The 24,381-nt window shown below is 48.6% G+C and overlaps 1 protein-coding gene across 3 annotated transcripts in view; it reads right to left on the bottom strand.

Annotated features, from left to right (window-relative positions):
* The window catches only part of DYM (dymeclin), a 408,809-nt gene that overhangs the window by 313,015 nt on the left and 71,413 nt on the right, over window positions 1-24,381 (bottom strand). For all 3 annotated transcript variants that reach the window (XM_088476488.1, XM_088476487.1, XM_088476489.1), the window contains exon 6: window positions 19,070-19,142. In XM_088476488.1, the coding sequence (XP_088332614.1) occupies window positions 19,070-19,142 (73 nt within the window). The remainder of the gene's footprint in view (window positions 1-19,069; window positions 19,143-24,381) is intronic.

The raw sequence follows: 24,381 nt of genomic DNA, 5'->3' as shown, positions 1-24,381 counted from the left end.
GTGCCCCCCAATGTATACACATATAGCGCCATAACTACCAACTCTCTATCAGAGCTAGTGTCCCCCAATATATACACATATAGCGCCATCACTACCGACTCTCTATCAGAATGAATGTCCTCCAATGTATACACATATAGCGCGATCACTACTGACTCTCTATAAGAGCTAGTGCCCCCCAATGTATACACATATAGCGCCATCACTACTATCAGAGCTAGTGCCCCCCAATGTATACACATATAGCGCCATCACTACCAACTCTCTATCAGAGCTAGAGTCCTCCAATGTATACACATATATCGCCATCACTACCAACTCTCTATCAGAGCTAGAGTCCTCCAATGTATACACATATATAGCGCCATCACTACTGACTCTCTATCAGAGCTAGTGTTCCCCAATGTATATACACATATATCGCCATCAATACTATCAGAGCTAGTGCCCCCCAATGTATACACATATATATCGCCATCACTACTGACTATCAGAGCTAGAGTCCTCCAATGTATACACATATATCGCCATCACTACTGACTCTCTATCAGAGCTAGTGTTCCCCAATGTATACACATATAGCGCCATCAATACTATCAGAGCTAGTGCCCCCCAATGTATACACATATAGCACATATAGCGCCATCACTACTGACTCTCTATCAAAGCTAGTGCCCCCCAATGTATACACATATTGCGCCTTCACTATTATCAGAGCTAGTTTCCTCCAATGTATACACATATAGCGCCATCACTACTGACTCTCTATCAGAGCTAGTGTCCTCCAATGTATACACATATAGCGCCATCACTACTATAAGAGCTAGTTTCCTCCAATGTATACACATATAGTGCCATCACTACTGACTCTATCAGAGCTAGTGTCCTCCAATATATACACATATAGCGCCATCACTACTGACTCTCTATCAGAGCTAGTGTCCTCCAATGTATACACATATAGCGCCATCACTACTGACTCTCTATCAAAGCTAGTGCCCCCCAATGTATACACATATAGCGCCATCACTACCGACTCTCTATCAAAGCTAGTGCCCCCCAATGTATACACATATAGCGCCTTCACTACTATCAGAGCTAGTTTCCTCCAATGTATACACATATAGCGCCATCACTGCTGACTCTCTATCAGAGCTAGTGTCCTCCAATGTATATACATATAGCGCCATCACTACTGATTCTCTTATCAGAGCTAGTGCCCCCAATGTATATACATATAGCGCCATCACTACCGACTCTCTATCAAAGCTAGTGCCCCCCAATGTATACACATATAGCGCCTTCACTACTATCAGAGCTAGTGTCCTCCAATATATACACATATAGTGCCATCACTACAGACTCTCTATCAGAGCTAGTGTCCTCCAATGTATACACATATAGCGCCATCACTACTGACTCCATCAGAGCTAGTGTCCTCCAATGTATACACATATAGCGCCATCACTACTGACTCCATCAGAGCTAGTGCCCTCCAATGTATACACATATAGCGCCATCACTACTGACTCTCTATCAAAGCTAGTGCCCCCCAATGTATACACATATAGCGCCATCACTACCGACTCTCTATCAAAGCTAGTGCCCCCCAATGTATACACATATAGCGCCTTCACTACTATCAGACCTAGTTTCCTCCAATGTATACACATATAGCGCCATCACTACTGACTCTCTATCAGAGCTAGTGTCCTCCAATGTATACACATATAGCGCCATCACTACTGACTCCATCAGAGCTAGTGCCCTCCAATGTATACACATACAGTATAGCGCCTTCACTACTATCAGAGCTAGTTTCCTCCAATGTATATACATATAGCGCCCTCACTACTGACTCTCTATCAGAGCTAGTGTTCCCCAATGTATACACATATAGCGCCATCACTACTGACTCCATCAGAGCTAGTGCCCTCCAATGTATACACATACAGTATAGCGCCTTCACTACTATCAGAGCTAGTTTCCTCCAATGTATATACATATATAACGCCATCACTACTGACTCTCTATCAGAGCAAGTGTCCTCCAATGTATACACATATAGCACCATCACTACTGACTATCAGAGCTAGTGTCCCCCAATGTATATACATATAGCGCCATCACTACTGACTCTCTATCAGAGCTAGTGTTCCCCAATGTATACACATATAGCACCATCACTACTGACTATCAGAGCTAGTGTCCCCCAATGTATATACATATAGCGCCATCACTAATGACTATCAGAGCTAGTTTCCTCCAATGTATACACATATAGCGCCATCACTACCAACTCTCTATCAGAATGAATGTCCTCCAACCACCATCATGTAAGAAAACATCTAAACTGTCCATCGTAATATAACTAAAAGCTTAGATAAGACCTTATACTGATGGTTACAAATGACACCACCAAACAGGGAGCAATATTAGCCGTAGTCACAGACTATAATTACAGAAAATGCTCTTATATAGGGGGCTAAAAGGAGACCAGCATCAGGATTTCTTACTCAATAGAATGTATTTATATTAAACAAAGTACATGACAAACATTTACCACTATTTAAACTACTATAAGCTTGTATGAAAGAAATGGAAAGTGTGTGTAACACATAAGAATCTATGACAATAAGGGGTGACTGGATAGAGCGAGCACAATAACCTGTCATAGACTCAGATCAGATAGAAATGTTCTAATTCTGAACAGAACATATCAAATAAAAAATAAATTCTGTAATGGAGTCAGAACCACACATATATTGTAACAGAGCTACCAATAGTAATAACCACCCACGTAAGAGTCCCGCACATTGGGGCAGATTCTAATAAGCACAAGGTCCCATAGGAACATTGCGCTATGAGACCACCAAGCTCACCAGTGACCCTCCCGATTCTGAGAGGATCACGGTTATATTACCAATGTTGTTTAAAGCTCTCGCACTCTGCAATATTGGGCCTGCAGTGTCCTCCCAAGGGATTACTGGCGCTGTGTGCCACAATACCCGCCCTCTGCCCAGATAACTTTACCTCTAATATCCTCGCTCCGTTCTGATGGCTCCTGGAAAAAGTTTTTATATGTGAGACAGATATTTTGCTTTTAGAAAATGAAAGTAAAGATATTGGATTTTTTAATATCTAGTTTTGTACTGTATCCCATACCTAGAACCGCACAGACATGTGATTGTCATTTTATTTTAAAAGACAGAAAAAAAAATAAAAGGATTGTACAAGATAATGCTGCCTGTGTGACATATGTGACCTTCTAAATACATATATAAACACTACAACATAATATCTCAGTAAACAGCAAGTTCTGATGCCACGTCTTAAGGTGCCCATACACGGTGCGATTAGCATACGATGAGATCTCATATGCAATCGCCCTTGAACTCTCTCCGGCAGCTGAGGTGAGCGATGTGCAGTAAAAGCTGTACGATATTCACTTAATCTATCGTGCACGATCTAATAATTTGCATAATCATTATATCGAGTGCGGTATGACACAGATGCATGTAGCACGGACCAGGGAGATTCGTGCTACATGCATCTGTGTCATTGGGTCAGCGAGGTGCTTAGGTACTTACCCCAGTCGGTACATTCATCCGTCAGGCATCCGCTGTCGGGTTTACACAGCCGCCGGTATTTCAATCCCTTTCCGTGCTACATGCATCTGTGTCATTGACACAGAGCACAGACGGGATCAGAGACACCCATCTGTGCCTTCAAACATACATTGCCCCCCGCTAGAAAAAGTCTGGTGCTGGTTCTGGATAATACAGGGGGACCCTACTAATTTCTTCCCCCTGCATTTCCATAACCAGGACCGGATCAGAACCCAGTGCTGTTTGCACAAAGTACGGGGGATCCCTAAGTCAGTTGTCCCCTGTATTTTGGCAACCAGGGCTGGTTCTGACTAGACCGGTGCTGGTTGTGCTTAAGTACAGGGGACCCCTGCGTCGTTTGCACCCTATATTTAAGCATAACCAGCACTGGGTCACTAAAAGCCAATGGTGGGTTGCCCTTTTTTTGAAGGGGTGGGGTGCCATTTTTTTGCACAGACGGGTATCTCTGATCCAGATGCATGTAGCCCGTATCTCCCTGGCCTGTGCTACATACATCGCTATCGTGCATGATGTGCGCAAACACCGTACGATGTTTGTCACATTGTACACGATAGGTCGAAATCTTACTGCAGGTTCAGTTGATCTGCAATGCCGATACACGACTGCAAGGACGCGGATCGGCATCGTACTAAAATACACCACTTTTTACACGATTGGTCGTTACAAATGATCGGCCAAATCGTGTAAACAAATCGCACCATTTATGGGCACCTTTACAGCCAAACAGGGCTGATGTCTTTACTTCAGCATTTATTGGGAAAACATGTGCATCCTAAGCATCACAGCGCCCCCTACTGGAAATCACTATGTACAGTAGAAGTCACTTTGGACCGTCCTAAACTGTATATTAACCTTAGGCTGTATTATATGATCAGAGGATGACGTGGTGACCTCCAATATCCATATAAATGACACTAGGGGTTAAATTATTCCATATACTATAATTTTAACATGATCAAATTTCAGCTTTAAATAGAGCCCTGAACATATACCAAACATAGGAAGTTACCAGAAAGCTGCAAAACCCCATAATGCATTTATTTTGCAATGCAAAACCAAATCAAAATAAGCTATATTATAGGAAGACAGGCTGCATTAAAGTCAAATATTTGCTGGCAGGATGACTGGAGCGTTGGAGCAGATGACATATTCTTCTTATAATATAAAAGCGACCTGTCTGAGCAAAGCACTGCAGGGACCAAACATACACCCCCTATGTATACACACATCAGTGAAGAGATTACAGCTGTGATATAAGTATACATCAAGCTTGTGCATGGGAAAAAAACCTTATTCTGATGTCACAGAGTGCAATTTACTAAAGCCATGTTTTTGCACATTTTAAGGAAGCCCGTCCTAAGCTTGGACGGTTTATGTACGAGATAAACGCAGCGCATAGTTGCCGGCCCCATCATCTCGCCACATCAGGCGGGGACATTGCTGTGACAAGTCTCCCGTCAGAGATGGGAAAGGGAAGCCGATTCCTCAGCGTGTCCCAACAAATGACAGCAAGTCTTCCACTTTCAATAGTGGGAAACAATATATTTCTCCAACTCAAATTATTATCACCTTGTGCAGACAAAGTGCCACAAAGACAGATGTTTAATCTACATGTAACCTGTGCAATAGAAATCAGAGGAAACTATTAAAGTAAAAGGGTCTCCAGAGTCCACAAAGGAATTGGCGAGATTTGAGGAAAGGTGCGATCTGTACCTGTGTTACTGAATGATAGCAGTACCTGCTAATGCTCCTTAGTGTCTCTCTAGGGGCAGAATTATGGGAGACAATGGAGGCGCGTGCCGCTGGGCTCCAGCTCTGAAGGGGCACCTCCTCCATTGTCCACAACATATTCACCCCAGTTAGGGCTGTAACTATGTACCCGGAGTGTACCGTCATGGCCGCCCAATACATGGCACCCCTTCCAGTCATCTGAGAAGCCACCATACACTAGTGGAGAGCTCCATGTCAGACATCAGCTGCTGCCTTTGTCTATCTATAGCCTGTCTGCATGCGAATTGCTACATTACACTGTCAGTGGCTGTGACAGGGGGGAGGCACCAAATTATTACTTGCCTCCGGGCATCTGGGATGAACTTACGCCACTGTGTCTCTCAATGAGACAACGCCTGAAACCAGTTCAAAAATGGCTGCTAGAGGACAATGGGCCTGATTCAGCTGGGTTTGCAGTTGTTAATACGCACGCAATAGGCCGATTGTTGCGTACTGCGCATGCATCGCAGTGCGCGAACCAGCCACTGTGATCGGGACTGTGATCGCAGTGACTATGCAGACCCATCGAAGAGAGAATGACAGGAAGTGCCGTTTGCGGGTGGTGACGGGGGAGGTTGGTCAGATGTGCCAGTGCGTTTGAACGCCGTCGCATGGGCGTGCATAAATTATCCACTGCGATGCCCTGCGCAGGTCAGAGCTTAAACAAGTGTGCGCGAGGCTGCGATGGTTTTGCAGTCTTGCTAAACATTACGGATGTGTGTAAGGTAAAGTGGGCGTCCTCATGTGCCACGGCGGCATAGCGATGGTAATGGATTACCATACTATCGCAGTTGAACTGCGTGCGTAATCGCTGTTGCATTCACAGCAGCGATTGGTAGTGAATCAGGCCCAATATATATACGTATTTCTGTCATAGCCCTTCCACATCCCTAAGATAAATAACCGCGACGTAACAAAGCTGGCCATGGCTGTCTTTAACGCCTATTCACATAAAACATGTTTTAAAAAAAACATAAGTGAAATGGTTCTATTATTACTATTTGTTTGTGAGGTGTCACAGTGGTCAGCAGTGCTAGAGAGCGGAGAGGACACATGTAACACAGAAGCATAGATGGTACATAACATTAGTGCAGTATCACAGCGTACATTTGCTTTATCATAAAAGGTCTATTCCCTCTGTATTTACTGCGCAGTATCACGCTAAGACCCGGCTTCCAGGCTGATGCCAGCCATTATTATTACTAACTCATCGCTTTCTTATGTCGGAGATGGAGTTTTAGTGTAAGTGGCTCTGACATCAGGTTACATTACGGTAGATGTGATTACAGCAGCGGTGACGGCTTCCTGACAACATATAAAACTTTCCTTTCCGAGTCTGCGGATTGTAGAGCCGACGTTAGGGAACGTATGCGCACTGTAATGAGAGCGGACGTGTACTGTGTTACCGGAAACGCCAGACAGCAGTTGTTTGTGGTCCTGGCATGTTCATGCAATGAGTGGCCCAGCGCCAGGTCTGTGACTGAAAAACGGATATTTACCAAGTCTGTGCCGGCGGATGAAATCTGGAATAATCCTAGCAGCCAACTGGATGCTGGGAGAGATGTACTAAGGAGAGCTACATGGAGCTGTGTATCACCCGTACCCCACACATTGGAGGGAGACCGCTGGGGCAGCATGTGATCGCTGAATGTAGGTCAGGTAAAAAAAAAAGGGGGTGTTAGGACCGAGCCAGGATGGGTTTCGGGACAAAGGAAGAAATACAGGATTAAGGCATACATGATCCTGCCAGTCCTGGTGTAATGGGCAGTGTGGTGTGACAGATGTGTCCAGCACATGGCGTTGTGTGATAATTACAGCTTATTAGAAGGCTGATTATAGCAGACAATCCGCTTTTATTTAGACATTAAAAAAGTATATATCATTTTAACCCCAAAAGTACTGAGGACTGGATTACACTCGTACTAAGTTGAAAGGTGGTGACGGTTAACATTATACGATCTCTCTCTACTGCCTCCAAATAATCAGTAAAAGGGGGGAAAAAAAAACAACCATATCCCATTATCCCTCTACGTGAGATGTGTGTTCCGCCATTAGTATCGCTGCAATGCCATGGTCTCCGCAAAGCCTGAGGTAGGAGATCACATACTCAATGGCCATTTTATTCATTTTAAAAGGACAAGACAAATACAGGGCAGGGGGCAGCTTGGATCGCAGATGCGAATGTGCACGCAATCAGCTGATAGTTGCGCTCTGCACATGTGCGAACCAATCACTACGATTGGGACTGCGATCGCAGCGGCCACGCAGACCAATCTCGGAGTGATTGGCAGGAAGTGCCGTTTGTGGGTGGTGACGGGTTGGGAAACCGCAGGCGTGCCAGTGCGCTTGCACGCCGTTTCAGAGGCGTGCATAAACTATCCACTGTGAAGCCATACGCAGTGTGAGGTCTCATAGCGTGCGTGGCTGTTAGCGATTTCTGAGTGAGGTCAGAGCTTGTGCGTGTGTGCGTATGGATCCGATGGTACTCGATTGTACCAATAGATTCGCTATTCTGCTAAGTATTACAGATGTGCGTATGATAAAGTGGGCGTCCTTATGTGGCGCTGAGTTTGCATTGCGATTGCAGTTGAACTGCGTGCGTGAGCAGTATTGCGATCTGTAGTGAATCAGTCCCAGAGTCCGGTAGCTTTGTCCACAGGAATATAACAGGAACGACAAACGTTTTTTGCTGCTGATTTTTTTTCTTAAATACAAAACCGACAAGAGCGAGGGTTTATGTGGAGAGGACAGGAGCCTGCAAGAAGAACATTACACTCAACTATTATTATCCATAAATTGCACGAGAGAGAAAGCTGAGCGACTAGGAGGCGATTCACGATTCCTGCTAGGTATAGAGTGACTGAGGAAAAAGTGAATGGGAAGGAAACGTGTATTAGACTCAGGAACACTATGGTATAACTGGCACTGTGTCAGTGATAACACACATACATTGTCCCTCACACAATATACTTCAGTCAGGAACAGGATATATACCGCTGACTGCTTCCTAGTATTTTGACCCCACGTCTAGGAGACAATAGGCATGGAGGGGATAGGGCAAGAACACAGCAATAAATGTCACAGGGTTCACCGACGCCAGCAACAAAAGCAAATAATACAACGTAATCCATGTCCCACTTCTTTTTACAGTGAACCCATTTGCCTGAACGCAGCAGAGGCAGCCATTTTGTGAGGTGGGCTGATATACAAGCCTTCCAACGTCCAAAGAACTAGTGACTGGCGCCTCAGTGATGTCACTAGCTCCATGTGAACACATAGGCTCTGTCATCCAATCGGCTCCGTCCTTAAAATGGCTGACATCACTGCTAAAGGGCTAAAGTGATAAAAGTAATGCTTAATAATGGAGCAGGGAGCATATAAGACTATGGGGCTTATGTCACGGGTTTGTGAGCTGCAGCTAAAACTCCTGCAAGTCTCACTGTATTTTTAAGGCGGCAATCATTTTTAAGGCAAAACCAAGCTGGTTTTGCCTTTAGAACGATTGCTGCTTAAAAAAAATACGGAAAGATCTGCCACGGTCAGAGCCAGCTAGATTGGGAATAGACTAAGGAGAACACTGAAGAGGTCTCACCACATTCACTGAGTGCATACAAGATGGCTGCCTCACCTTCTACATCTCCATAAAACAACCTAAATAAAATAAAATTGCCACCAGTTGTAGTAATGCTCAAATTGCAGAAGCCGTAACACCCAGTAATATGCCAGCTGCCGCAGTGATAACCAGTAATGTGCCAGCTGTAGCAGTAAGAAACTATGCCAGCTGCAAAAGTGATAACCAGTAACGTGCCAGCTGTAGCAGTAAGAAACTATGCCAGCTGCCGCAGTGATAACCAGTAATGTGCCAGATGTAGCAGTAACACCCAGTAACATGCCAGCTGCCGCAGTGATAACTAGTAATGTGCCAGCTGTAACAGTAACACCCAGTAACGTGCCAGCTGCCGCAGTGATAACCAGTAATGTGCCAGATGTAGCAGTAACACCCAGTAACATGCCAGCTGCCGCAGTGATAACCAGTAACGTGCCAGCTGCTGCAGTGATAACCAGTAATGTGCCAGATGTAGCAGTAACACCCAGTAACATGCCAGCTGCCGCAGTGATAACCAGTAATATGCCAGCCGACACAGTGATAACCAGTAATATGTTACCTGTAGCAGTAGCACCCAGTAATATGCCAGCTGCCACAGTGATAACCAGTAATGTGCCAGCTTTAGCAGTAACGCACAGTAATATGCCAGCTGCCGCAGTGATGGGCAGTAATATGCCACCTGTAGCAGTAATGCCCAGTAGTGTGCCAGCTGTTGTAGAAGTGGGTAGTAACAACAGAGTTATAGCCAATGGTATATAGAAAGTAATGGTAGCAGTAATGCCCAACTATAAGTGCCAGCAGTAGTAATAACCAATAATAGATCTCTCCAGTAGTAATAATGACCAGCAATATCCGTAAAGCCCATTAATTATACCAGCTGTAACATTAATTAGGACATTACTGCCATAGGCCTTGGCCATATTACGTGGCACTAATAAGCCACCAACAGTATCATTGGCCAATATAGTATTTTATCAGTAATAGTCCCCAGTTAAATACCACAACAACAATGCTCATCAATAAGCTGCCAATAAATAGCAATGCACAATGTTAATACAGCGGCTGGGTGCGACGTTCGCACCATTTACCACAGCCTCTCACATATCACCCCACACACTCAACTGCAAAACCACTATTGGCAGAAAGTGCTATTTATCCATTTATTCTGTAGCTCTCCCATTTCGGGTCATCTCTTCCAGGCAATCCCTATTACACCCAGTGTAACCTACGTAGTGCGACCAGGTACAGTCATGGGTTGGACGACACAAAATGGCTGCCTCACCTCTGTATGGTGTTTATGGTTCCTATATTTTCTGCAAATGTAAAAAAAAAAAAAGAGTCCTACTGGAGAAAAGTGCTATACCAGTAAATTATTATTATTAAAGTAGAAAGTGGACTATTCGTTCTTTGGATTATAGCAGGAATACCTCCCCTACTGACTGACAGGTTCTATTCCTAACACAATATGCATAAAGCAATATGAAGGTACGTCTTTATTATTACCCAGTCTCATTTTATTCCTGTTTTGTTCCCAATTCTAAAGAGAAACTGAATATGCTGGTGCTATATAAATAACAATTAATAAGTAATATATAAAGAGCACAATAACGTGATGTGCATTAGTTTAGGCCTCTGAAGTGTCTATCCTGCTCCTTAGGCAGTCCTAGAACAGCTATGGACAAGGGTCCTTGCACACATGGGTGATGAGCGGTACAGATGCTGGAAGACCCTGCCCTTTGGCCTTGGTAGACCATCAGACACAAGATGTGCTGTCCGCACTGTCTGTATAGCGAGTGTCAGGTCACAACCCAGTTCTGTGACAGGAAGTGTATTAACAGTCTGGGCACGACATCTCCGAGACCCTCACAAGGGGAAACATAGGGCAGGAATTACACTGAACTGCTGAATAAACATTTGTGCTCTTCCCTACACATCGACGTTTCAGCATGAATTGTCATTTGAGACATTTAACAAGGTAAAGAAGAAAAAAACATCAAATACCTTCAATAAATATTCGTTTTCAGGAATTACTTCTCTGCACTACAATAGGTGCATGTTTATTTGTGCACAGGGGTGACAGACTATTTGCCCCACGTCAGGGACGCCCGTCCCGATGAAGCGCTGCCATCTGGGGCAATCATTCAGTCTGGCAGAGCTGATATTATCTGTTCCCAGCAGGGCTTCTGGTAATCAGCTGATCCTAAGCCATAGAACCGCAGTGACTGTACCTGAGGGAAGCATTATCTATATCCATACAATAATCAGCTGATCCTAAGCCATAGAACCGCAGTGACTGGACCCGAAGGGAAGCATTATCTATATCCATACAATAATCAGCTGATCCTAAGCCATAGAACCGCAGTGACTGGACCCGAAGGGAAGCATTATCTATATCCATACAATAATCAGCTGATCCTAAGCCATAGAACCGCAGTGACTGTACCTGAGGGAAGCATTATCTATATCCATACAATAATCAGCTGATCCGAAGCCATAGAACCGCAGTGCCTGGACCCGAAGGGAAGCATTATCTATATCCATACAATAATCAGCTGATCCTAAGCCATAGAACCGCAGTGACTGTACCTGAGGGAAGCATTATCTATATCCATACAATAATCAGCTGATCCTAAGCCATAGAACCGCAGTGACTGGACCCGAAGGGAAGCATTATCTATATCCATACAATAATCAGCTGATCCGAAGCCATAGAACCGCAGTGCCTGGACCCGAGGGAAGCATTATTTATATCCATACAATAATCAGCTGATCCTAAGCCATAGAACCGCAGTGCCTGGACCCGAGGGAAGCATTATCTATATCCATACAATAATCAGCTGATCCGAAGCCATAGAACCGCAGTGACTGGACCCGAAGGGAAGCATTATCTATATCCATACAATAATCAACTGATCCTAAGCCATAGAACTGCAGTGCCTGGACCCGAAGGGAAGCATTATCTATATCCATACAATAATCAGCTGATCCGAAGCCATAGAACCGCAGTGACTGGACCCGAAGGGAAGCATTATCTATATCCATACAATAATCAGCTGATCCGAAGCCATAGAACCGCAGTGACTGGACCCGAAGGGAAGCATTATCTATATCCATACAATAATCAGCTGATCCGAAGCCATAGAACCGCAGTGACTGGACCCGAAGGGAAGCATTATCTATATCCATACAATAATCAGCTGATACGAAGCCATAGAACCGCAGTGACTGGACCCGAAGGGAAGCATTATCTATATCCATACAATAATCAGCTGATCCTAAGCCATAGAACTGCAGTGCCTGGACCCGAAGGGAAGCATTATCTATATCCATACAATAATCAGCTGATACGAAGCCATAGAACCGCAGTGCCTGGACCCGAGGGAAGCATTATCTATATCCATACAATAATCAGCTGATCCGAAGCCATAGAACCGCAGTGACTGGACCCGAAGGAAGCATTATCTATATCCATACAATAATCAGCTGATCCGAAGCCATAGAACCGCAGTGACTGGACCCGAAGGAAGCATTATCTATATCCATACAATAATCAGCTGATCCGAAGCCATAGAACCGCAGTGACTGGACCCGAAGGGAAGCATTATCTATATCCATACAATAATCAGCTGATCCGAAGCCATAGAACCGCAGTGACTGGACCCGAAGGGAAGCATTATCTATATCCATACAATAATCAGCTGATCCGAAGCCATAGAACCGCAGTGACTGGACCCGAAGGGAAGCATTATCTATATCCATACAATAATCAGCTGATCCTAAGCCATAGAACCGCAGTGACTGGACCCGAAGGGAAGCATTATTTATATCCATACAATAATCAGCTGATCCGAAGCCATAGAACCGCAGTGACTGGACCCGAAGGGAAGCATTATCTATATCCATACAATAATCAGCTGATCCGAAGCCATAGAACCGCAGTGACTGGACCCGAAGGGAAGCATTATCTATATCCATACAATAATCAGCTGATCCTAAGCCATAGAACCGCAGTGACTGGACCCGAAGGGAAGCATTATCTATATCCATACAATAATCAGCTGATCCTAAGCCATAGAACCGCAGTGACTGGACCCGAAGGGAAGCATTATCTATATCCATACAATAATCAGCTGATCCTAAGCCATAGAACCGCAGTGACTGTACCTGAGGGAAGCATTATCTATATCCATACAATAATCAGCTGATCCTAAGCCATAGAACCGCAGTGACTGTACCTGAGGGAAGCATTATCTATATCCATACAATAATCAGCTGATCCTAAGCCATAGAACCGCAGTGACTGGACCCGAAGGGAAGCATTATCTATATCCATACAATAATCAGCTGATCCGAAGCCATAGAACCGCAGTGACTGGACCCGAAGGGAAGCATTATCTATATCCATACAATAATCAGCTGATCCGAAGCCATAGAACCGCAGTGACTGTACCTGAGGGAAGCATGATCTATATCCATACAATAATCAGCTGATCCGAAGCCATAGAACCGCAGTGACTGGACCCGAAGGGAAGCATTATCTATATCCATACAATAATCAGCTGATCCGAAGCCATAGAACCGCAGTGACTGGACCCGAAGGGAAGCATTATCTATATTCATACAATAATCAGCTGATCCGAAGCCATAGAACCGCAGTGACTGGACCCGAAGGGAAGCATTATCTATATCCATACAATAATCAGCTGATCCTAAGCCATAGAACCGCAGTGACTGTACCTGAGGGAAGCATTATCTATATCCATAAAATAATCAGCTGATCCTAAGCCATAGAACCGCAGTGAATGTACCCGAGGGAAGCATTATCTATATCCATACAATAATCAGCTATATGCCACACGTACAATATGGCTATCAAGTCTAGGGAGCAGCGATTGTATATATAAGAATTATTAAGGACGCCAAACCTCTGCTGCTGCATCACATATTCAGTAGAACCAATAGTCACAGAACGCAGCCTATCCATCCAATGAGCGCTGCTGCCTTTATAAAAAGGATGAAAGCAGCAATTTGGTAGAATAAATTAGTATTAAATACACTGAACCTGTCTCCTAGGGACCCTTGGTAATACTGAGGTGCAAAAGGTGTGGGGGGGGGGGGGGGGAGATTCTGTAGCCTAAACCAGTCACAGTGGTGTCACTATTTGCAGGCTATTATCTCATGAACACAGATTAAACATGGCTGCCTACACTCTGGTTCCATGCAGGTACATCTCCTAAGTGCTTCAGATAAGGTGCTTGTATGTGTCAGAACCATTGTGTAAAAGCCATGATAAATCCCAACCCGCTTCCCACATTCTTCCGGCCACGTCTACAAATGACGGATGTCCACTTGATGACTGATTATTTATATTATGATATATATATTATATTATGATGATGGGAGAATATAGCCGCTACCCATAAACAGGGTATACTTAGCAGCAGGAATGAGCTCGAGAGCAAAGCAGCTGATGGCAGAAGTCTAGCTGACTCCAAGGAACATGTGTGTAATACAGGGAGGGGAGGGCAGGTCATACATCATGCATGTGTCAGCGGTGTCATGCAGCCCAGTGCGTGTTGTCAGGGTTATTGCATTGTTTATACCTTTGCTCTCAGTCATGTTTAATGTACTGTAATACGAGTTTGCAGCTCTCCTGTAGATCTAGTGGTTTCTTATCTGCCGGCTGACAGGAGGCTGTCCGCAGAGCCGGACAGTCTGTCTCCTTCTCCCACTGCTCAGAGACCTCAGTCTATCAGGCGGGGAGAGGGCCGGACCATCTGTTTACTGACGCTGGGACATTATTAATGTATTTATACATTCAACTGGAGCAGACGGTAAATCTGACTAATGCTTATCAGGCAAACATTTATTATGTATACAGGGAGAGAGAGACCCAACGTATAACAGCTATATACTATGCAATAACAACTTTATTACAGGATCTATCTGCTATGCAGGACTACATTAGAGGGGGGGGGGTTGCTGCATATTAGATGGGGGTTGCTGCATATTAGATAGGGGTGCTGTTATTAGAAGACATAGCCGCCTCCGCATAAGCCTAGCCATACGCAATAAGTACATTACAGAATTATTTGTACATACAAAGCAGTGTAGCACAATATACTGTAAATACATACATACAGAATCAGCACAATAAACACACTATAAAATGCTATGATATATGGTAGTAGAGAAGATAGGGCACCTTAAATACACACCACTATACACAGGGGTAATTGATGCGAGTACTCCCATAACACAAGACTGAGACAGACAGCATAGACGTACATAACACAGTGGGAGGAGATGTACTAAGCCTTGGAGAGAGAAAGTACCAACCAATCAGCTCCTAACTGCCATCTTACCGACTGTAAGAAAAATGACAATTAGGAGCTGATTGGCTGGTACTTTATCTCTCTCCAAGGCTTCGTACATCTACCCCTATGTCCTATAAATATGACTGGAATGGTTTGGTATATGTATCTGCTGAGCTGTAGGAAATGATACAATAACTGTGCCCTTCCCTGGGGTACATCCGTGCACCGTGTGTATGAATGTGGAATGACTGAGACGCTCACTGTCATCGTCCTTAAGACGCTGAAATACCGCTTGGTGCGTCTTTAAACGCCATCGTCGGTCACATCATCAAAACTTCTACTAGCCCTATACAGCCCCATGTGTCTCTATACGCAGCGACATAACTCTCCCATAATACGGACCACCTTTGTGCGCCCGCTAGGCCTCCTCCATGCCACAGCCGGGAACGCCCAATACATTTTCTAAACATTTGAGGCCATGCGTCTCCCGTGTGCCTCAATCGCCACTGCATGATGTATGCGTGCCCTCCATATGCAATCAGTTACCGCGTCACATCCCTCTGTGTGTGTCACAAATACTTTCTACATTTTATAAAAGTATTAAATCACAATAACTATTTTAGTGTTCAGCAAGTGGGTAACCTGTTAGTGCTGGGAAATGACCTGTTATTATGTAACTGGCTATTCTCCTGGGAAAACACGCTTTGGTGCTGCCGTTACCTGATAAAGTCCCTCTAGTTTCAGGGCGGCCAACCCGTGGCTCTCGAGCTGCATGCAGCACTTTGTACATGAAAAGCAGGGGCGTAACCTGGCGCTCCAGGCATGCTGGCAGGCGTGGCAGGTGAAGAAGACGGGGGAAGGACAGGGGGGCTGGTGCAGAGGACTGAGGGGGGAGGTGGCAGAAGACTAGGGGGGTGAGGTGGGTGGCGTCAGGTGCAGAAGATCGGGGGGGCGGGGTAGCAGGTGCAGAGGACGGGGGAGAGGCGGCAGCAGGTGCAGAGGACGGGGGAGGGGCAGGTGCAGAGGACGGGGGAGGGGCAGGTGCAGAGGACGGGTGGAGGGGCAGGTGCAGAGGACGGGTGGAGGGGCAGGTGCAGAGGACGGGTGGAGGGGCGGCAGCAGGTGCAGAGGACGGGTGGAGGGGCGGCAGCAGGTGCAGAGGACGGGTGGAGGGGCGGCAGCAGGTGCAGAGGACGGGTGGAGGGGCGGCAGCAGGTGCAGAGGACGGGTGGAGGGGCGGCAGCAGGTGCAGAGGACGGGTGGAGGGGCGGCAGCAGGCGCAGAGGACGGGTGGAGGGGCGGCAGCAGGTGCAGAGGACGGGTGGAGGGGCGGCAGCAGGTGCAGAGGACGGGTGGAGGGGCGGCAGCAGGTGCAGAGGACGGGTGGAGGGGCGGCAGCAGGTGCAGAGGACGGGTGGAGGGGCGGCAGCAGGTGCAGAGGACGGGTGGAGGGGCGGCAGCAGGTGCAGAGGACGGGTGGAGGGGCGGCAGCAGGTGCAGAGGACGGGTGGAGGGGCGGCAGCAGGTGCAGAGGACGGGTGGAGGGGCGGCAGCAGGTGCAGAGGACGGGGGAGGGGCAGGTGCAGAGGACGGGGGAGGGGCAGGTGCAGAGGACGGGGGAGGGGCAGGTGCAGAGGACGGGGGAGGGGCAGGTGCAGAGGACGGGGGAGGGGCAGGTGCAGAGGACGGGGGAGGGGCAGGTGCAGAGGACGGGGGAGGGGCAGGTGCAGAGGACGGGGGAGGGGCAGGTGCAGAGGACGGGGGAGGGGCAGGTGCAGAGGACGGGGGAGGGGCTGCAGCAGGTGCAGAGGACGGGTGGAGGGGCTGCAGCAGGTGCAGAGGACGGGTGGAGAGGCTGCAGCAGGTGCAGAGGACGGGTGGAGAGGCTGCAGCAGGTGCAGAGGACGGGGGAGGGGCAGGTGCAGAGGACGGGGGAGGGGCAGGTGCAGAGGACGGGGGAGGGGCAGGTGCAGAGGACGGGGGAGGGGCAGGTGCAGAGGACGGGGGAGGGGCAGGTGCAGAGGACGGGGGAGGGGCAGGTGCAGAGGACGGGGGAGGGGCAGGTGCAGAGGACGGGGGAGGGGCAGGTGCAGAGGACGGGGGAGGGGCAGGTGCAGAGGACGGGGGAGGGGCAGGTGCAGAGGACGGGGGAGGGGCAGGTGCAGAGGACGGGGGAGGGGCAGGTGCAGAGGACGGGGGAGGGGCAGGTGCAGAGGACGGGGGAGGGGCGGCAGCAGGTGCAGAGGACGGGGGAGGGGCGGCAGCAGGTGCAGAGGACGGGGGAGGGGCGGCAGCAGGTGCAGAGGACGGGTGGAGGGGCTGCAGCAGGTGCAGAGGACGGGTGGAGAGGCTGCAGCAGGTGCAGAGGACGGGTGGAGAGGCTGCAGCAGGTGCAGAGGACGGGTGGAGAGGCTGCAGCAGGTGCAGAGGACGGGTGGAGGGGCGGCAGCAGGTGCAGAGGACGGGTGGAGGGGCGGCAGCAGGTGCAGAGGACGGGTGGAGGGGCGGCAGCAGGTGCAGAGGACGGGTGGAGGGGCGGCAGCAGGTGCAGAGGACGGGTGGAGGGGCGGCAGCAGGTGCAGAGGACGGGTGGAGGGGCGGCAGCAGGTGCAGAGGACGGGTGGAGGGGCGGCAGCAGGTGCAGAGGACGGGTGGAGGGGCGGCAGCAGGTGCAGAGGACGGGTGGAGGGGCGGCAGCAGGTGCAGAGGACGGGTGGAGGGGCGGCAGCAGGTGCAGAGGACGGGTGGAGGGGCGGCAGCAGGTGCAGAGGACGGGTGGAGGGGCGGCAGCAGGTGCAGAGGACGGGTGAAGGGGCGGCAGCAGGTGCAGAGGACGGGTGGAGGGGCGGCAGCAGGTGCAGAGGACGGGTGGAGGGGCGGCAGCAGGTGCAGAGGACGGGTGGAGGGGCGGCAGCAGGTGCAGAGGACGGGTGGAGGGGCGGCAGCAGGTGCAGAGGACGGGTGGAGGGGCGGCAGCAGGTGCAGAGGACGGGTGGAGGGGCGGCAGCAGGTGCAGAGGACGGGTGGAGGGGCGGCAGCAGGTGCAGAGGACGGGTGGAGGGGCGGCAGCAGGTGCAGAGGACGGGTGGAGGGGCGGCAGCAGGTGCAGAGGACGGGTGGAGGGGCGGCAGCAGGTGCAGAGGACGGGTGGAGGGGCGGCAGCAGGTGCAGAGGACGGGGGAGGGGCGGCAGCAGGTGCAGAGGACGGGGGAGGGGCGGCAGCAGGTGCAGAGGACGGGGGAGGGGCGGCAGCAGGTGCAGAGGACGGGGGAGGGGCGGCAGAAGGTGCAGAGGACGGGGGAGGGGCGGCAGAAGGTGCAGAGGACGGGGGGCGGCAGCAGGTGCAGAGGACTGGACGAGTGGGGGGGATTTGGGGGTTTGCAGCAGGTGCAGGGGACAGGGGAGGGGTGGCAGCAGGTGCAGAAGGCTGGGGGGCGGCAGCAGGTGCAGAGGACAGGGGAGGGGCGGCAGCAGGTGCAGAGGACTGGACGAGTGGGGGGGATTTGGGGGTTTGCAGCAGGTGCAAGGGACTAGAAAGATTTTTTGCAGGTATACCACAAAATTTTTTGATAGATATGCCCCTTAATAGTGGAATGATTTATTGAACACATATCGGGTAAGCACAACAAGCTGTTAACATTGCAAAATATATAACGCAAAATGTGCAAAGCAGAAGTATTAGATAATGGTGCTGTAGGCTAACGTCATTACAGACATCAGACCGACATAGGACACAAAATACTCACAGGAGAGGAACTTCTACAATAAGATGGATGAGGCAAAACAGTAATTCTTCAAAAAGATCTTCAATGTCGGAATCTGTAACAAAAAGAGATGGAAGAAGATGACAGAAGTCACTAGTATCAAGGTGCAGCCACCGAGGACAAGTCTAGCAATAGGATTCTGTAGAGGTACATAGAGCGGGGGTACTACAATACTCGGGGGGCACTTTTGAAATAAGATTTGTTAGCAGAACAGAATCAATTGTACACAAATTTCCATCAAACAAGAGGTGCTTCTACCTCCCCACCGGGATCGGCTGACAAATGTATATAAATGACAGAAGTCTCTGCAGAATGACAAAATACAATAACCTCTACTGAATATAATAGAGCGACATTAATCTCCATCTATAATTTACATTTGTGTTTTACACCTCAATGACCAAACCAATTGTCAGATAAAACAAGAGATATGGTAAGAACTTACCTTTGTTATCTCTGTTTCTACGAAGTCCATAGGGTCCACAGGGTTGACCTTGGGGTATAGGTTGGGAACCAAATCCGGGCACCACGCAGTTAAAGCTTTTAGCTCCCAGGATGCACTGGGTCCACTCTCCCTATAACCCCACCCCCAAGCCAGAGGCACCTCAGTTTGTAAGTAGCCAAAGGCCGGAGGAGGAGAGAAAAAGAGAGAGAAAACTGGAACACTCAATAACCATACTCACCGAAATGGGAGACGGAAAACCGGTGACCAGCCACACAGCCCATATGAAGCCAGGTGCGTCAGGGCGGGCGCCCTGTGGACCCTATGGACTTCGTAGAAACAGAGATAACAAAGGTAAGTTCTTACCATATCTCTTGTTTTCTACTTCAGGGTCCATAGGGGGTCCACAGGGTTGACCTTGGGGATGTCCCAAAACAGTTCAACCAAGGGTGGGGACGCTCCTGTGCTGAGAGGAGAATCCGTCGCCAAAAAGGAAGCATCCTGAGAGGCAAAGGAAACCAATGCCTAGAACCTTAAAAAGGTGTGGACAGAAGACCACGTGGCCACCTAGTAAGGCAAAACAGCCGAGGCGCCACAGCGAGCCGCACACGAGGGTCACATGGCCCGAGAAAAAACAAGCATCAACAACAGGAAGGCCTACCCATGGGTAGGCCCCTGAGGAAGACCTACGAGGCCATCCAAGCCAACATTTGGTTATAGGCCGGCCATCCTTTCCTGTGAAAACCAGAAATCTCAGACCACCAATAAGGAGTCCGATTTCCGTAAGGAACCTGAACGGATCACATAAATCCAAAGAGGCCAGACCACAGTCAATGAGGCCACACCAGCCGAGAGGACTGGGGACAGAATGGCCGTACCATAAGTTCCAGAATAATATGGAACCTGAAAACCACTAAGAAGAAACACAGGGCGAGAGCAACTCCCACCCTGACATGATGCCCTCCAGAAGAGGGAGCCACATGAGAACGCTCCCAATTCAGACACTCTCCTGGTTGATATAAACACCCTGAGAGAAAGAGAGAGCCTAAGCAATAGACCATGTAATGGCTATCACAACCAGCGGTTCCATTGACTGTCCCCGGAGGTAACGAAGAACCACTACTTACTCCCAAGGAGTCCCTAGGGAGGACAAATGGAGGCATAATCAAGAAAACACTCCAAAGGATGAACTGGATACCAGAGTGAAGCAATTCCATATCTTAACCATACTGACAGTGTAGAGATCCGCACTGTCAGGAAGACCAGGCCAAGTGTGAAACCCAAGCCAGCCGGAAGGAATGCCAGAATATCTGGAAATCCTGGACACCGGAGGATTGTATCGACAGGTACAATACCATAAGATTTATGGCTGCCACAGTTTGTGGTAGGTCCCAGCAAAAGCTGATCCATGTGCTCTAATCATTCCAACGATGACAAAGCCAGGGAAGCCGTAAGACCACTGTAAGGACACAGTCAAAGACAAACGACCCAGGTCCAAGGCAAAACCAAGGACCCTGAGACAACAGGTCCGGGCAGTGAAGCATCAGGGATGGAGTATCGATGTAGAGACTCCGAAGATCCAAGTACCCCTGACATCTGGGGCAATCAGGAGCCACCAGCAGGAAAGCATCTCCGTCTCGATTGAAAACACTTCCAAAGACCTCGAGGAAGAAGGGAGACCGGAGAACACAGGTACACAAAGTGGAAGGACCACTTCACCGACAAAAAGTCGCTGAAGTTTGCTTCAGAATCCCCAGAGCTGAACTGTAACACCATAGTGTGATAAAGTCAGAAGGCCATGAGGGTCACCTCAGGGGGGCCCCCCCTGCTCACCAGGAGATGAAACCTCTCTTGGGGAAAAGACTAGTCCCCGGGATGCACGTCGTGACGGCTGAGGACTCCCGCTTCCCAATGGAGAGCTCCTGAAATGAACGCTGCCGAGATGGTCGGGAGGAGACCCTCGGACTATGTCCGAATATGTGACATACCTGTCATTGCCACCCAACGAACAGTGTTGCTAAAAAGGAAGCCACTGTCCTGACCCTGTCGGACTGAACCTTTTCAGGTTCACCGGGAAACAAGAGTTATGCCAGAGTAAGTTAATTGACAGGGTGGAATCGACAGACGTCCAACTGCACTGAAAAGGATTCGATCCAGACACTGTCCCTAGCAAAGAAAACCCTGGACGAGATGGCCATAGCCACCCGGACAGGGACCGACTTGCCTCCAGAGAGAGCATCATCGTTTGAACAGTTATCCGACAGAAAAAACTCATTCCATCTGGAGATGAGCCAATTATGGAAAGGCCTGGAATGGAACTGAGCCCATTCCACCATGCATCCCAGAGTGTAAAGACATCTGTCGACTGCGCAGACAACCATGTACTCCTAATGGAAGAGAGGAGATTCCGTTTTACGCCAGAAGAATTCTCAGATTCTGAGAATCCAGCAGGGATCCTAGATGAAGAATACCCAGAGAGGGATGCAGGGAGGACTTTTTCCCCGTTGATTAAACGTCTGCACCCTGAAGAAGCCACAGTCATCCTGACCTGGCCGTAAAGTACCCCGGTGATCCCGCTAAGAGCAGGAGGCCGTCCAGGTACAGGAGCATTGGGATATACTGAACAGAAGAACTGTCAGAAAATCCAAAACGCTGGTAAACCCCTGTGGGGCTGAGGACAGTCCCAACAGGCAGAGCCCGAAAAATTGTAAGTGTTGCTGTGATACAGCAAACCTCAGCCCATGCTGAGGAAAGGTCTCTGTAAGTACCCGTAGGCACGCGTCCTGTATATCCAGTGATACCCTAAAGTCCCCAGGTTCCAAACATCGTATGATGGAGCATAGGGATTTCCTCCTGAGCCCAGGTAGCTTTAGGAACTGGTTCAGGGAATTGAGACAGAGAATAGGCCAAAGAGGACCATTCAGCCACCGCACCAGAAAGAAAACAGAACAACCAGTCCCTCACTGAGATAGTGGGGATGGCCTAATTAGCTCCGCTTACCGCAACAACTGCATAGCTTTCTGGATCTGTAAGGCCCTTGTAAAGAGGGCGTACTCTCCTACCCACGTAGCCGCGGCAACTTGACACTAATACCGGGCGAACTGAGAAAATCGGTATCTCCCAGTTGTAGGCCTGTCCCGTCAGACTGAAGAGATATCCGTAGGTTCAGAAGCAGGATCGGCTGGCAGTCCAGGCCTGCTCGGTACTGGATATGTCGGCCCTTGTAGATGCCGACAGTCTACGAAGAAACAGACCTTTAGGCTGACCCAGAGGACAAAAAAGACTTAACAGACTTAGTCTGAGGCCTTGTAGTGGGCATAGCTGAAAGCGGTAAACTTGTCGTTAGTAATACTGCCAATGTTACTACAATCTTGTCAAGGTCAGGACCAAACAATATCAACCCTAAAGATGGTATCTGCACCTCTGCATTCCCAGAGCGCAGCCATAGGGTATTACGGAGGATACAGTCGCAGCCGGAACTCTGAAAGTTAGGAGACTGGTATCCAATATAGGCATTTCCACCTATGACAACAGCATATATTACGTGAGCGACCAAATACATTTGAACCCCCGACGTGTTGGAGGGGAAAAAACGTTACAAATGCATCAACCCAATATGCAATAGTATTAACCAACCATGCTATAGCCATGGTAGGATGGGTAACAACTCCTGAAAGCAAGTATACTGATTTCAGGCAGAGTTACCACCTACGGATCCGAAGAATCCGACCACGCAGGAATGGGAGGCGTAGTAACGTCTGTAATCAGACGAGTAACACGCCCATCCCCCCCAGGAGGGGCTCGTGATGACCCTCAGGGAATTTGGGACAGGAGGCCAAACACTGTTGTAACACCTCCTATCTGGCAACAGCCAGAGTCCCGCTATGCGATCCACCCGCTAGTCAGCAACAGGTAACCCGAAGGCACGCAATACTGAGGGTGTATGATACAGGTGCAGGTCAACATTCACTCTAACCAGAATGGACCTGCTACCAGCCCTAAAGCAGGGATAATAATACCTGAAATAGGCTTCCCCCCGTGTAAGAGGGAAAGAGCCCCGAACAGTACCCAGTTCACGGCAGAGCCAACTGGGAAGTAACCACAGGGCGTCAACCACGCCAATTAGCGTTTCGTAGAAAACGACATCCACCCAGGGTGGCTGTTGTGGTAATCCCTGCAAGGGGAAGAGTGCAAGAAGCTGCGAGATACCCTGAGATGAAAAGGGCAGTATGGTGAAGTAACCCCAAGTGAGGTACAACAATGGGGCCCGCCCGGCGATCCGCAATTGAGAGGATCCCGAGAAAACAAACCGCCCAAGGGGGTCGTGAAAGAGGCCGGCACCAGATGACGCCACATACAGAACCCTTTATGAGTCAAATCCTCCGCACTAACACCTGCAGCACATGACTTGCAGGATAGTAAAAATGGGTGCAGTATAACGCTCTATCTCCTGGTCAGACATATCTGACCAATCTTGGCGGAAATATTAAGCAGCACTATACTGGTCCTGACTGATGCCAAAAATTAGCTGCAGGGACCCATTTTCAGCGTATGCAACACACAGTTCCATCTAAAATATGGCAACGTGCAGCACGCAACAGTATGTGACAAACCACACAAATATTAACAAGTATATAAATGTGAGGTCTCAGAACCACCCTAAGTACAGCTGTATTAGGGCAGATAAAGAAAAGGGATAGATATACACTGACAGGTGAGAGAATAAAGTACAGTCAGCACTAGCATAAGTCACATACAATGCAGATATATACATATATACATAAACATGTCATATAATATACTGCACTATTACACTGCATTCAACTGCCCAGATTCAGTGTCTGGGAAGGCT

Source organism: Taudactylus pleione, unplaced genomic scaffold (genome assembly GCF_031769625.1).
Source record: "Taudactylus pleione unplaced genomic scaffold, aTauple2 ptg000189l, whole genome shotgun sequence".
Taxonomy (NCBI): domain Eukaryota; kingdom Metazoa; phylum Chordata; class Amphibia; order Anura; family Myobatrachidae; genus Taudactylus; species Taudactylus pleione.
This window is presented reverse-complemented; position numbering and strand designations above follow the sequence as displayed.